Genomic DNA, 12,862 nt, shown 5'->3' on the forward strand with positions numbered 1-12,862 from the left:
GTGTTGAACGGCACTGGTGATAGTGGACATCCCTGCCATGTTCCTGACCTTAGGGTAAAAGCTTTCAGTTTTTCCCCATTGAGAATGAAATTCACTGTGGGGTTTTCATATATGGCTTTTATGATATTGAGGTATGTTCCCTCCATCCCTACACTGTAAAGTTTTGATCAAGAAAGGATGCTGTACTTTGTCAAATGCATTTTCTAAATACATTGAGAGGATCATATGGTTCTTGTCCTTTCTTTTAATAATGTGGTGTATTACACTGATTGATTTGCAGGTGTTGAACCACCCTTGTAGCCCAGGAATAAATCCCACTTGGTTGTGATGAATAATCCTTTTAATGTACTGTTGGATCCTATTGGCTAGTATCTTGGTGAGAATTTTTACATCCACATTATTCAGGGATATTGGTCTGTAATTTTCCTTTTTGGTGGGGTCTTGGTGTGGTTTTGGAATCAAGGTGATGCTGGCCTCATAGAAAGGTTGGAAAGTTTTCCTTCCATTTCTATTTTTTGAAACAGCTTCAGAGGAATAGGTATCTTTAAATGTTTGGTAGAATTCCCCTGATAAGCCATCTGCCTTAGACTATTTTTTGTTAGGAGATTTTTGATTAGTGCTTTAATTTCCTTGCTGGTTATGAGTCTGTTCAGGTTTGTTTCTTCCTGTTTTAGTTTTCATAGCTTTTACATTTCTAGGAATGCATCCATTTCTTACCAACTGCCTAATTTCTTGGCATGTAGTTGCTCATAATATGTTCTTATAATTGTATTTCTTTGGTGTTGGTTGTGATATCTCCTCTTTCATTAATGATTTTATTTATTTGGGTCCTTTCTCTTTTCTTTTGGAGAAGTCTGGCCAGGGGTTTATCAGTCTTATTAATTCTTACAAAGTACCAGCTCCTAGTTTCGTTGATCTATTCTACTGTTCTTTTGGTTTCTATTTCATTGATTTCTGCTCTAATCTTTACTAATTCTCTTCTCTGTTGCATCTAGGCTTTATTTGCTATTCTTTCTCCAGCTCCTTACAGTGTAAGGTTAGGTTGTGTATTTGAAACCTTTCTTGTTTCTTGAGAAAGGCTTGTATTGCTATATACTTCCCTCTTAGGACTGCCTTTGCTGCCTCCCAAAGGGTTTGAACAGTTGTGTTTTCATTTTCATTTGTTTCCAAAAATTATTTTTAAAGATCTTATTTGTTTGACAGAGAGTGCAAGAGAGCACAAGCAGTGGGAGCAGGAGGAGAGGGAGAAGCAGGCTCCCCACTGAGCAGGGAGCCTGATGTGGGGCTTGATCCCAGGACCCTGGGATCATGACCTGAGCCAAAGGCAGGCATTTAACCATTTGAGCCACCCAGGCGCCCCTGTTTCCAAGAATGTTTTAAATTCTTCTTTTATTTCCTGGTTGACCCATTCATTCTTTAGTAGGATGCTCTTTAACCTCCATGTACTTGAGTTCTTTCCAAATTTCCTCTTGTGATTGAGTTCAAGTTTCAAAGCATTGTGGTCTGAAAATATGCACCGAATGATCCTAATATTTTGGTACCGGTTGAGACCTGATTTCTGACCCAGTATGTGATCTGTTCTGGAGAATGTTTCATGTGCATTTGAGAAGAATGTGTATTCTGTTGCTTTAGGATGAGATGCTCTGAATATGTCTTTGAAGTCCATCTGGTCCAGTGTGTCATTCAAAGCCCTTGTTTCCTTGTTGATCTTCTGCTTAGATGATCTGTCCATTGCTGTGAGTGGGGTGTTAAAGTCCCCTACTATTATCAATGTGTTTCTTTAGTTCTGTTATTAATTGGTTTATATAATTGGCTGCTCCCATGTCAGGAGCATAAATATTTACAATTTTTTGTAAAATTGTACAATTTTTTGTACAGTTTTGTACATTGTAAAAAATGTACAACAATGCCCTGCATTGTATAAGAATTTACAATTCTTGTTGGATAGACCCTTTAATTATGATATAGTGTCCTTCCTCATCTCTTATTACAGTCTTTGGTATACAATCTAATTTGGATGTTATAAGGATTGCCACTCCAGCTTTCTTTTGATGTCTGTTAGCATGATAAATGGTTTTCCACCCCTTCACTTTCAATCTGGAGGTGTCTTTGGGTCTAAAATGAGTCTCTTGCAGACAGCTTATGGATGGGTCTTGGTTTTTTATTTTGTTGTTGTTTTTTTTTTTTAAAGATTTTATTTATTTATTTGACAGAGAGATAGAGAGAGAGAACAAGTAGGCAGAGAGGCAGGCAGAGGGAGAGGGAGAAGCAGGCCCCCCGCTGAGCAGGGAGCCCGATGCGGGGCTCGATCCCAGGACCCTGGGATCATGACCTGAGCCAAAGGATGCCGCTTAACCAACTGAGCCACCCCAGCGCCCCGGGTCTTGGTTTTTTATCCAATCTGATACCCTGTGTCATTTGATTAGGGCATTTAGCCCATTTATATTAAGAGTAACTATTGAAAGATGTGAATTTAGTGTCATTTTATTACCTGTAAAGTCACTGTTTCTGTATATTCTCTCTCTTCCTTTCTGGTCTGTGTTACTTTTGGTCTCTCTCTTCGCTTGCAGCATCCCCTTTAATATTTCTTACAGGGCTGCTTTAGTGATCACAAATTATTTTAGTTTCTGTTTGTCCTGGAAGCTCTTTATCTCTCCTTCTATTCTGAATGACAGCCTTGCTGGGTAAAGTATTCTTGGGTGCATATTTTTCCTCATTTAGCACCCTAATATATCATGCCAGTCCTTTCTGGCCTGCCAGGTCTCTGTGGATAGGTGTGCTGCCAGTCTTAATGTTTCTACCCTTGTAGATTAAGTACCTGTTGTCCTGAGCTGCTGTCAGGATTTGCTCTTTGTCTCTGAAATTTGCAAGATTCATTATTATATGTCGAGGTGTTGACCTATTTTTATTGATTTTGAGGGGGGTTCTCTGTGCATCCTGGACTTGAATGCCTATTTCCTTCTCCAGATTAAAGAAGTTGTCAGCTATAATTTGCTCCAATATACCTTTCCCCCCCACTCTCTCTCTCTTTCTTCTTCTTGGACTGCAATTATTCTAATATTGTTTCACTTTATGGTATCACTTATCTCTCAAATTCTCCCCTTGAGATCAGGAGTTCTCTCTCTCATTCTCAGCTTCTTTATTCTCCGTCATTTTGTCATCTGTATCACTAATTCTCTCTTCTGCCTCATTTATCCTAGCAGTTAGAGCCTCCATTTTTTATCGCATCTCATTAATAGCCTTTTTGATTTTGACCTGATTAGATTTTAGTTCTTTTATTTCTCCAGAAAGGAATTCTCTAGTGTCTTCTAAACTTTTTTCAAACCCAGCTAGTAGGTTTATAATCGTTAATCTGAATCCTGGTTCCATCATCTTTTATTCATACTGATTAGGTCTCTGGCAGTCAGTAGTACCTCTTGTTCTCTTTTTTTGAGGGGAGTTTTTCCATCTTGTCATTCTGTCCAGGGAAGAATAGATGAACGAGAGAAGAAAATACTAAACAGCAACAATGACCCCAGAGAATTATACACTAAACACATCAGAAGAGACCAGAAACCGAGAAGAAAAAAGAAAGAGAGAGAACATAATCTGACAGGTGAACAGAACAAAGCAATACACTAAATACACTAGATCCTGAGTGTATTTTGGTCTGTTAGAAAACTAGATCCCAAAATTGTAAAGAAAGAAAAATTCATATTTCATATATATATATATATAATTAAATAAAATGAAAGGATAGAATATAACTGTAAAAATGAAAATTAAAAAGGACTTAGAAAAAAAGAATATAACCAGACAGATGAACAGAGTAGAGCAATACACTATATTCTGGGTGTATTTTGTCCTGTTTGTTAGAAGAAACTACATACCAAAATTATAAAGAAAGAAAACTTGTACGTATACAAAAATAAAATTAAATACAATTAAAGAATAGAATGTAATTTCAAAAATGACAATTAAAAAAGACTTAAGAAAAGAGTTGGTGGGGCGCCTGGGTGGCTCAGTCGGTTAAGTGTCTGCCTTCAGCTCAGGTCATGAACCCAGCATCCTGGGATCGAGCCCCGCATCTGGGGGTGCTCAGTGGGGAGCCTGCTTCTCCCTCTCCCTCTGCCTGCCTATCTGCCTACTTGTGATCTCTCTCTCTGTCAAATAAATAAAATCTTAAAAAAAAGAAAGAAAGAAAAGAGTTGGTAAAATAAATTAGTTGAAAAGGAATAAGAAAAAAAATTAAAATTGAAAGACTAAAGAATCCTGAGAAGAAACCCTGAATTCTATGTTCTATTTTCCCCTAGTGCTGGAGTTTTGTAGTTCTCATTGATCGGTAAACTTGGTCTTAGCCAGCTGGATGTTCCTGCTGATCTTCTGGGGGAGGGGCCTGTTGCACTGAATCTCAGGTTTCTTTGCCCCAGGCAGAACTGCACCGCCCTTGCCAGGGGTCAGGCTAAGTAAGCGGCTCCAGATTGCTCTATGTGGCTTTTGTTTCCTGAAGGCTTTCTGTGCTCCTTTAGAGGATAAAAATAAAAATGGCCCCATCCCCAATATCCAGCCCCAGAGCTGAAAGATCTTAGCCCCACTCCTCAGTGTGCCCTCAGGGAAAAGCAGTCAATCACTTCTGTCTCCCTGGTTTCCATCTGCACCATGTTCACCCAGCCTGTGACCAAGCATTTTTTATCTCAGGTACCTGACCCTGTTTGGAGTCTGCACACTTTGCAGTCTCCTGCACCTCGCACCCATACTGCTCCTCCTGGGGGAAGGAAGGAGGGTCTCACCTCGTTCTGCCACTTGCTGGGTGGTAGCCCGACTGTTGATGGCAACACCGAGCTGAGAGCCCACTCCTGGGCTCACTGATGGCAGCCAGCTTCCCTGCTCTGATGCCTGCGAACTCTGCCATGCTCAGGCAATCCTGTTCTTTCTGTAACCCCGGGGATCCTGAGACTACACTGTCCCACCTAGCGTTCTGCCTGCTTCGCCTCCCGAGCGTCTTTCAGGCAGAGACGTCCCTCACCAGAGCAGATTTCTAAAAGTTCTGAATTTGTGCTCCACTGCTCTATCACTTTCTGGTAGCTTGCTTAGGGAGGCTTCCTCCTACTGCGATTTATCTTCCCATATATCGCCTTGGAGTCACTTCTCTGTATCTCCTACCTTGCCAAAAGGGGTCAATTTTCTATTTGTAGAATTGCAGTAATTCTTGTCTTAGATCTCTGGTTGAGTTCACAGGTTTGATAGCTCTCTAGCAGAATTCTAGGATCAGATGAAATTAGGGTCCCCTACTCCTCCACCATCTTCTCCTTCCACCTGTGATATTGTTTAAAACAAAAAGTGCCAAATCCTGAGAGCAAACTTTTCTTGCTTCATGAGGTAATATGGATCTACTTCACTCTTCACTCTATTCCATTCTATCTTACGTGAGGCCCACATATAAACTTAAAAGGATAATAGAAGATATATTAAGGATTAAAAAAGAAAACCAACCTGAAGGCTTTAAAATTACTGACATTCTATGCAATCAATTCTCTTTGATGATTTGCATAATACAGGCATGGCAAGGTTTAGTAGAAAGATAACTGAGCTCAGAAGCCAGTTGTCTGGGGGTGAGTCCTGGTTTTGCCACTTACAGGTTGAGTGTACTTAAGTAAGTCATTTGGCTTCTCTGAGGCTCTTTAAATTGGGGCAACGATCATGGCTTAGCTCATGATGTGAGGATCAAATGAGACATAAGAAATTGTTTTGTAGATTCCTAAATGCTTCTAAAAGAGAAGATAGTGGTGGTATTTAAAAGTATTTTTAAATATTATATTTTATTTACCTTTCAAAAATCTGTCTTAAGTTGGCCGTGAAATAAAGAAACAAGCTGTTTTGGGGTGGGTCTGATTATTAAAATGATGTTGCCCAGCTGTTGCTGAATTTAAGACAAAAGACTAAGCAATATGAGGTAGGTTTATAGTTTAGCATAAAGGGTTTAGATTAGGTATGAGTAGGATCTAATAGCAGTTTGATTTATTTGAAGCTGTAGTGTTTTTCTCAGGCATATTATAAAATTTTCTTTAGGTGCCTTCAAAAATGAAAAACAGATTTTCATGTGTTTGTGTTGGGTGAGGTAGTGTCCTACTGAAGATGTAAAGATGATTAATTTACTACCATCTCTAATGTTTACCTCTACCCCAAATGTCATACATCCACTTTATGTCAGTCTGGAAATATTTATGGAATCTGAACTCTTCATAAAAGTAACAATTCTAGTTTTAAAATATCCTGTTGTGTGCAGTTTGCAGAATTTCAGTATAATTAATGAGACAAGAAGCTGGCATAGAAGTCATTGCTTAAAAACCTTCCTTAATTTTAGCCATTCTGACAGGTGTAAAGTGGTATCTCATCATAGTTTTGATTTGTATTTCCCTGATGATGAGTGATGTTGAGCCTCTTTTCATGTGTCTGTTGGCCATCCACATGTCTTCTTTGGAGAAACATCTATTCGTGTTTCTGCCTATTTTTTAACTGGATTATTTGTTTTAAAAAATTTTGCTTCCTGTAGCTGTAAGTCTTGAGGTAATCTATAGAAAAGTTTCTTATTTTATTCCTGAAAATCAAAATTCTTTACATCAGCATGTCATATATAGGAGGATTGCTTGAGTTGGAGTTTTCAGTATTTCAGTGTGTATCATGAATTCTGTATTATGTATTGTTGAACTATTCATATTAGAAAATGAAGCTACTGGCAGTGTTTATCCATACATGTATACAAGTAGATGGAAAAGACTAATGTACTTCCAAAACAGGCTTTCTTCTATATCTTATGAGAAAATTCTGACCTTTGATTTTTCTCTTATTACTACCATTGCTGTTGCTACTGCTATGTTTATTGAACGCTTAGTACGTGTCAGGCATTGTTCTAGGTGCTCTAGATATATTAACACCTTCAATTCTCATAATAATCCGCTGACTAGGTACTATTACCATCCCCAAGTTAACGGAGGAGGAAACATGTATAGAGAGATTAGGTAACTCTCCTGGGCTAACAAGTAGAACCAGACCCTTTATTGTTTGGTTCCAGAACGTGTGCTTCTACAATACTGCCTACCACTAGTCTATTACACTTGTTGTGATAGCACTCTGTGTATTGCTTATTCCGTCATTAGGAAAATAGAACATTTGCACAGTTGGAAAGGATAAAGAATTGCACAGAATACACTGTTAAGATTATAGTGTGGATTTTAATTAACTTCTCTTGACTTACAAAATTTGACATCGGGAATTGATTTCATATGAAACTTCAGTAGTGTGAAATGTCTATTGGATCAATTTTTATGAGCATATTAAAGAAAGGCAGTGATTAACTCCCACACTCAACTCAGATGCTGACATAAGAGTAAGTGTGCAAACTATAACGCAGCAGTAACAGAGTGACTTGGAGAAGAAGTGGGTGCAGGACACAGCAGAGCAGCCAGTAAGTACAATTTGATCCCCTTTAGTGCCAGTCATTTGGAGAGCCAGAATTTGTTCATGCATGTTAACTTGGTAAACTTAAAATGACCATGTATGATGTGGGGGTCAGTTTGGTGTGTTTAGGAAACTGTTTTGTTCAGGAAGAAACATTAGAAACTGTCACACATGTCTAGACAATCAGAATTGTTTATATCAGCAAAACAATTTTCAAGGAAACATGACCTGACCCTGCATCAGTGTTAGAGATCATGGAAACCTTGTGTATTTCTTATAAAATGTTTCAGTAGAAAACAGCCAGAGTGTATAAGCCCCATGTGACTTTAATACATATGAACAAATCAGGATTGTATGAAAAAAATACTCAGTGTCATTAAGTAAAGTAGCTGAATATATTACAAACCCTTGATCACATTGACAATATCATAGAAGTAGTCAACAACCATAACAATAATTGTGAATCAGGAAAGTGCTTTATGTGCATTATCATATTTAACCCTCTCACGGTTGAGAAAATGGAGGGAAACAGTTACATGCACACGGTTGTACAACTAGCAAGTGTTATTCATTCACTTATTCAGTATTTATTGAGTATAACTACCATGGAGGCTGGCACCGTTCTAGGGAGTGGGGACTTAGCAATGAGTAAAACAAGGACCTACTTTCCGAGAAGGACCTTACCTTCTGGGAGGGAGATAGACAACAAACAGATAAACATGGAAGCATATGCTCAGTCAGTTGATAATAAAGATTATGTAGAACAGTAAGGCCCAGGAAGGGGGAGGAGTGCCAGGGTAAGGTGCCCGGATGGGCTGTTGTTACTTCTTTATATGGGATAGTAAGGGGGAACCTCTCTGATAAGGCAACGTTTTAGCAGACACTGGAAGAGAGAGAGGGATATTTGTAGAGGAAGAACATTCCTGGCAAAGGAGAAGAGGTCCCTGTGCTTGGAGTGCCTGAGGAAGATCAGAGAGGCTGTGTAGTTGCTAGGGGTGAAGGGGAGAATGGTCAGAGTTTGAACCCAGATTTTATCTGACCCCAAAGCCCACATTTTAACCACTACACTAATCCGATGGGCCAATCACAGTATTACATAACCTACTGTGATTTTGGAGACACTCTGTATTAGCAAAATGCATACTCTCATAGAAAAGTGGAGGGCAGTGAAGTTCTACTCTAGAAGTTGTGTGTTGAGTTGAGAATATGTGAGAAATCCGTGTGGCTTGGGGAGAGGTGCTTTGGAGAACAAAAGGTAGGGAACAATTGTGGACCATATTGGGGAACCTGGGAGTATACCTCCCTTGCTCAGAATACTTTAGTGGTTCTCTATTGCCTTCAGAGTTTGGGGGACATTATGTAGCTTTCCCAAAGCCCCATAGGATATAGACCTAGTTTTGAATGATGATAAAGACCATTTTCATTACTGCTAAGCTATGCTGCTCTTTTCAGAATGTGAAATCGTTGCATACTCCTTGGCTTCCTGTCACCTACGGAAGGATAAGCCTTGGCAGGGAGCGCAGGGCCATATGTAGTAGCTCCTTCCTCCACTTTTACCCTTCCTTCTGCTGCCCCTCCCTTGCATCCAGGCATGGAGCAAAACAGTACTCTTCAGTGCCATGTATGTGGGACTTTGTACTGCAATGAAATATCTGAAATATCCTTCTCTCTCTTGTTTTCTTGTTTAGAAAGATTTTTATATCCTTGAAGACTTGATCGCTTTCCTTCCCAGACTGAGTTACAACTTCTTGCCGTGGCTGCTTTCAGAGCTTACATATCTCTGTACTTGCTCATCATTTCCAGTGGAAATCATTCTTTGAGTCCCTGTCCTTCTAGCCAGGATTAGAGCCCTTGCTCTGTGCTACCAGAAAAAGCTATGCAAGCATGGACCTGCTTCTTATCACATTTTTGGGGGGGAGAATTTTCCAGCCTCTTCTTTCAGACTCTAAGTCATTGAGAGCGTGTGCCTCATTTTGATCTATGTTGCAACCACTTAGATGAGCACTTGGCGTATAGTTTACTGGCTCATTCAGATTAAACTTAGAATATTGGATGCTGAGTTATAATGATGACAGTTTTGATTAGAGCAAAACAAGTAGAATATGTTGGTCAGTGATGTCAGTTCACTCAGAAAAAAATAGATGGTAATAAAAACAGCACTACTAAATGAAAGATTATTGTGTGCCAGATATTAAACTCAGTGCTGCAACACATCATTCCATTATTCTAAATGAAATTCAAACTTGAAAGATACACCTTATTAGGTATAACTTTCGAGTTAAATTAATGTCATATTAGATATAACTTTTAAAACTAAACTCTAAAAAATGCATTCATTTTCAAACTGTTGCTCACTGGATGGTAGGAGGTGTTAGTGGGACTTTAAGTGGAGGGAAAATGTCCTTAGAAAGGGACAGACATCAGCTTTGTTTTTTTATACTCCGTTTTTAAAGCGTTACTACAAATGTGTATACTTGGCTACATGCAGAGATCTTCCGGAAAGAACACTGTACTCATTTATAATTTGGACATAGCATGGTGGGTGAGATAGAGGGCTGTTGGAAAAGTGAGCCCAGATGAGACCCTGCATAATGCAGTGCTTCGTGCTGGATCAACGGTTAATTGTAAAGGCTTCAGAAGTGCCATCCTTACAACCTAAGGCCCAAAGTGGGCTACTTAAGGCCACGGTCACTTAGCCTAATTCCTGACTTTCATTCAGTACAAAATCCATTCATTAGGAAGTCTATTGAGTAGTTTTTACACAGGAATTCTCATTGCTGATTGCTTTGTGTTTCCCTGACAAGTATACTATCTCAAACATATAAGCTTATAATCACTGATAAATCATTTTTAGACATGTTTTTAATTTGGGCTTATAAACCATTTATATGTTACTCTAGCAATGTTGAATTATACTCTGAAATATTTTTGAATGCAAATCTCAAAACAATTTATCATACACTTTTCTCACACTTCTCATAACACAATGTAGCTTTTCTTCCCACCCTCGCCCCCCCAAAAAAGGGGGTGTTGATTTTATTATTTCCTTAATTTCTCAATATTTTGTGCTGAGTAAAGTGGATTAGATATTCTTTATTTAATCTTAGTACTTAAAGCCTATCAGAAGGAAAGACTATATTAGTGCTCAGAAAGGATATTTAAGAAATTATTTTGCTTTTGACTCTTCTCGTTATCCAGTAGACATTTATTCTAAAGCTCTTTTGTGGTTTTATTGCAGTGACCCAGCTGCCAGAGCTCTGTGGGAAGCCTTACTGAGCACCAAGCACAAAGAGGCAGTGATGGAAGTCCGGAGACATCTAGTGGAAGCAGCAAGCAGAGAAAACCTGCCAATCAAGATGAGTATGGGTAAGCATGTCCACCTCTAGGACAGACAGTAACCATGGGCTCCGAGGAAGTTGCTTTGAGCTTCTCTGAACTGTGGGCCAATCTAGCCAGCATGGTATCTCAGTGAAAGTATCGAAGACATTTGTAAATTGTTGAAAGAGTAGGCAAGGAGTAGGGACACACTGCCCTCAGGGGTCAACAGTGACCCCCTTTTTTAGACTCAACTTTGGGAACGAACACCTCTTCTCCTACCCTCCCTCCCTCCCTCCCTCCCTCAACTTCCTTCCTTCCTTCCTCTCTCTCTCTTTCTTTTCACAGTTCTAGATACACATTAATAACAAGTGTGTTTACTGTATAGAGTTCCTTATCCATGAGAATGGTAAAACAAGAACAGATTCATATTGTGAATCAAGAAAAGTAAGATTGCACAAAGGTTTTGGTGATAAGGTTAATTTATATTGCAGTTCAATGATGTAACCTAATGATGCTATCACAGAGCATAAATCAATTTTTATTGCTCAATATAGGACTCTTGAAAGATCAACACACATTACTTTTCTAAAGGACTGTATCTTTTTAAAAATATCAAAGCCAGAAATAAATTGTTAAAAAAGACAGGTAACCCCATGAATTCAAATTTAAATGTTTGAGTTTTCTGTTGAACAAAGGGGAGAAAAAAGCCTCAGATGAAATGATTTACATTCTCCCCAAACTCCAGACATGGGGAGAGAAAAAAGAAGGAAAGATACAGACAGTTGTTAGCAAACTTTGGTTGTAAGAAGAACTGAAAACATTGGCCGAAATCACACTTTATCCGTGTGCCAACTGTAATTTGGTAAAAGCTTAACAGTGCGGCTCTCCGTTTCTGCTTCCTATCACTAGTCAGAATTTCTGGTGTGTCTCATTTTCATATACCAACAGATATATCACCATGAACAGTAAGAAAAGATCTGGAGCTTAAACATAATAAAACACTGGTATTTGAAAATTCCTTATCACATAGCTTATCATAAAAAAAAATCATGCTCTGGCCTCTTAAATGGCTGGAATGCTTTTTCTAACACCATTTAAAACTATGAAATATGCTTTAAACTATGTACAATTCTCCCAACCCCTACTGTAAATTCTACTGAAGTATACATTTTTCTGTGATAGAGGTTTCTAATACTTTTGAGACATTAAACAGAAATTTTAACTCAAGATTGAGGATTCTCTTGTATTTAAATTGACTAAGAGTGAACCCGTGATTCTAACCTCAGATCTTAAATATAAAATTTCTCAGTACAAGGTAAAATCATATTAAAACCTTATGAACATCAATAGAAAGAAACACCATTCTGTGAAAGGAAAAAAGTTTAATTGCTAAAACAAAGAAAAAGTTCATTTTATCATTTCACATATAAACACATGCCGTATTTCCAAGAGCTTGTTATTAAATTGTCAGTTAGCTAAATAAATGTGTTCCAAAAAAGTGATTTTTAAAACATTGTAAGCTGAGTTGATTTTTTCCCATTGGCTTTCAAGATGAAAAATGTATCCTGAAAGTACAAAAGAAGTAGACTCTGAGAAACCCATTTGTTTGGATCCAAAATGTCCATTTACAGAAGAAATGAGTAGAAGATGCCTGTCTCAGTTTCAACATTTTACACAGAATCTGTCTCTCTGGAGTCCTTCTGTGGTTGGAGGATTTTCACCAGTTTGTCCTCTTGCTCTCTGCAGAATGGACATACTTCCCAGTGTTTAATGGGTGGCAGGAAGATCACATTGGAGCTGAAGGAAAACAGATTTCTATGACATCTTTCTTTTGCAGCCAGATTTCTTGGCAAAGTATTCTATGCTTGATTTATTCTTTTTCTTCATTATTTTCTTGCTTATTAATCTAGTGCAGTCTGTCTTCTGACACTTTTTTACTAAATGCTAAGTGAAATAAGTCAAGCAGAGAAAGTCAATTATCATATGGTTTCACTTATTTGTGGTACATAAGGAATAGCATGGAGGACATTAGGAGAAGGGGGGGAAATTGGAGGGAGAGATGAACCATGAGAGACTATGGAGTCTGAGAAACAAACAGGGTTTTAGA

At 38.5% G+C, this 12,862-nt stretch overlaps 1 protein-coding gene across 2 annotated transcripts in view; it reads left to right on the plus strand.

Moving 5' to 3' along the window:
- The window catches only part of SCFD2 (sec1 family domain containing 2), a 393,663-nt gene that overhangs the window by 42,098 nt on the left and 338,703 nt on the right, over positions 1-12,862 (plus strand). For both annotated transcript variants that reach the window (XM_081812374.1, XM_006734384.3), the window contains exon 3: positions 10,676-10,803. In XM_081812374.1, coding sequence (XP_081668500.1) covers positions 10,676-10,803 — 128 coding nt within the window. The remainder of the gene's footprint in view (positions 1-10,675; positions 10,804-12,862) is intronic.

The sequence above is a fragment of the Leptonychotes weddellii genome, chromosome 2, assembly GCF_054177405.1.
Source record: "Leptonychotes weddellii isolate Sample4059 chromosome 2, ASM5417740v2, whole genome shotgun sequence".
NCBI classification, from domain to species: Eukaryota; Metazoa; Chordata; class Mammalia; order Carnivora; family Phocidae; genus Leptonychotes; species Leptonychotes weddellii.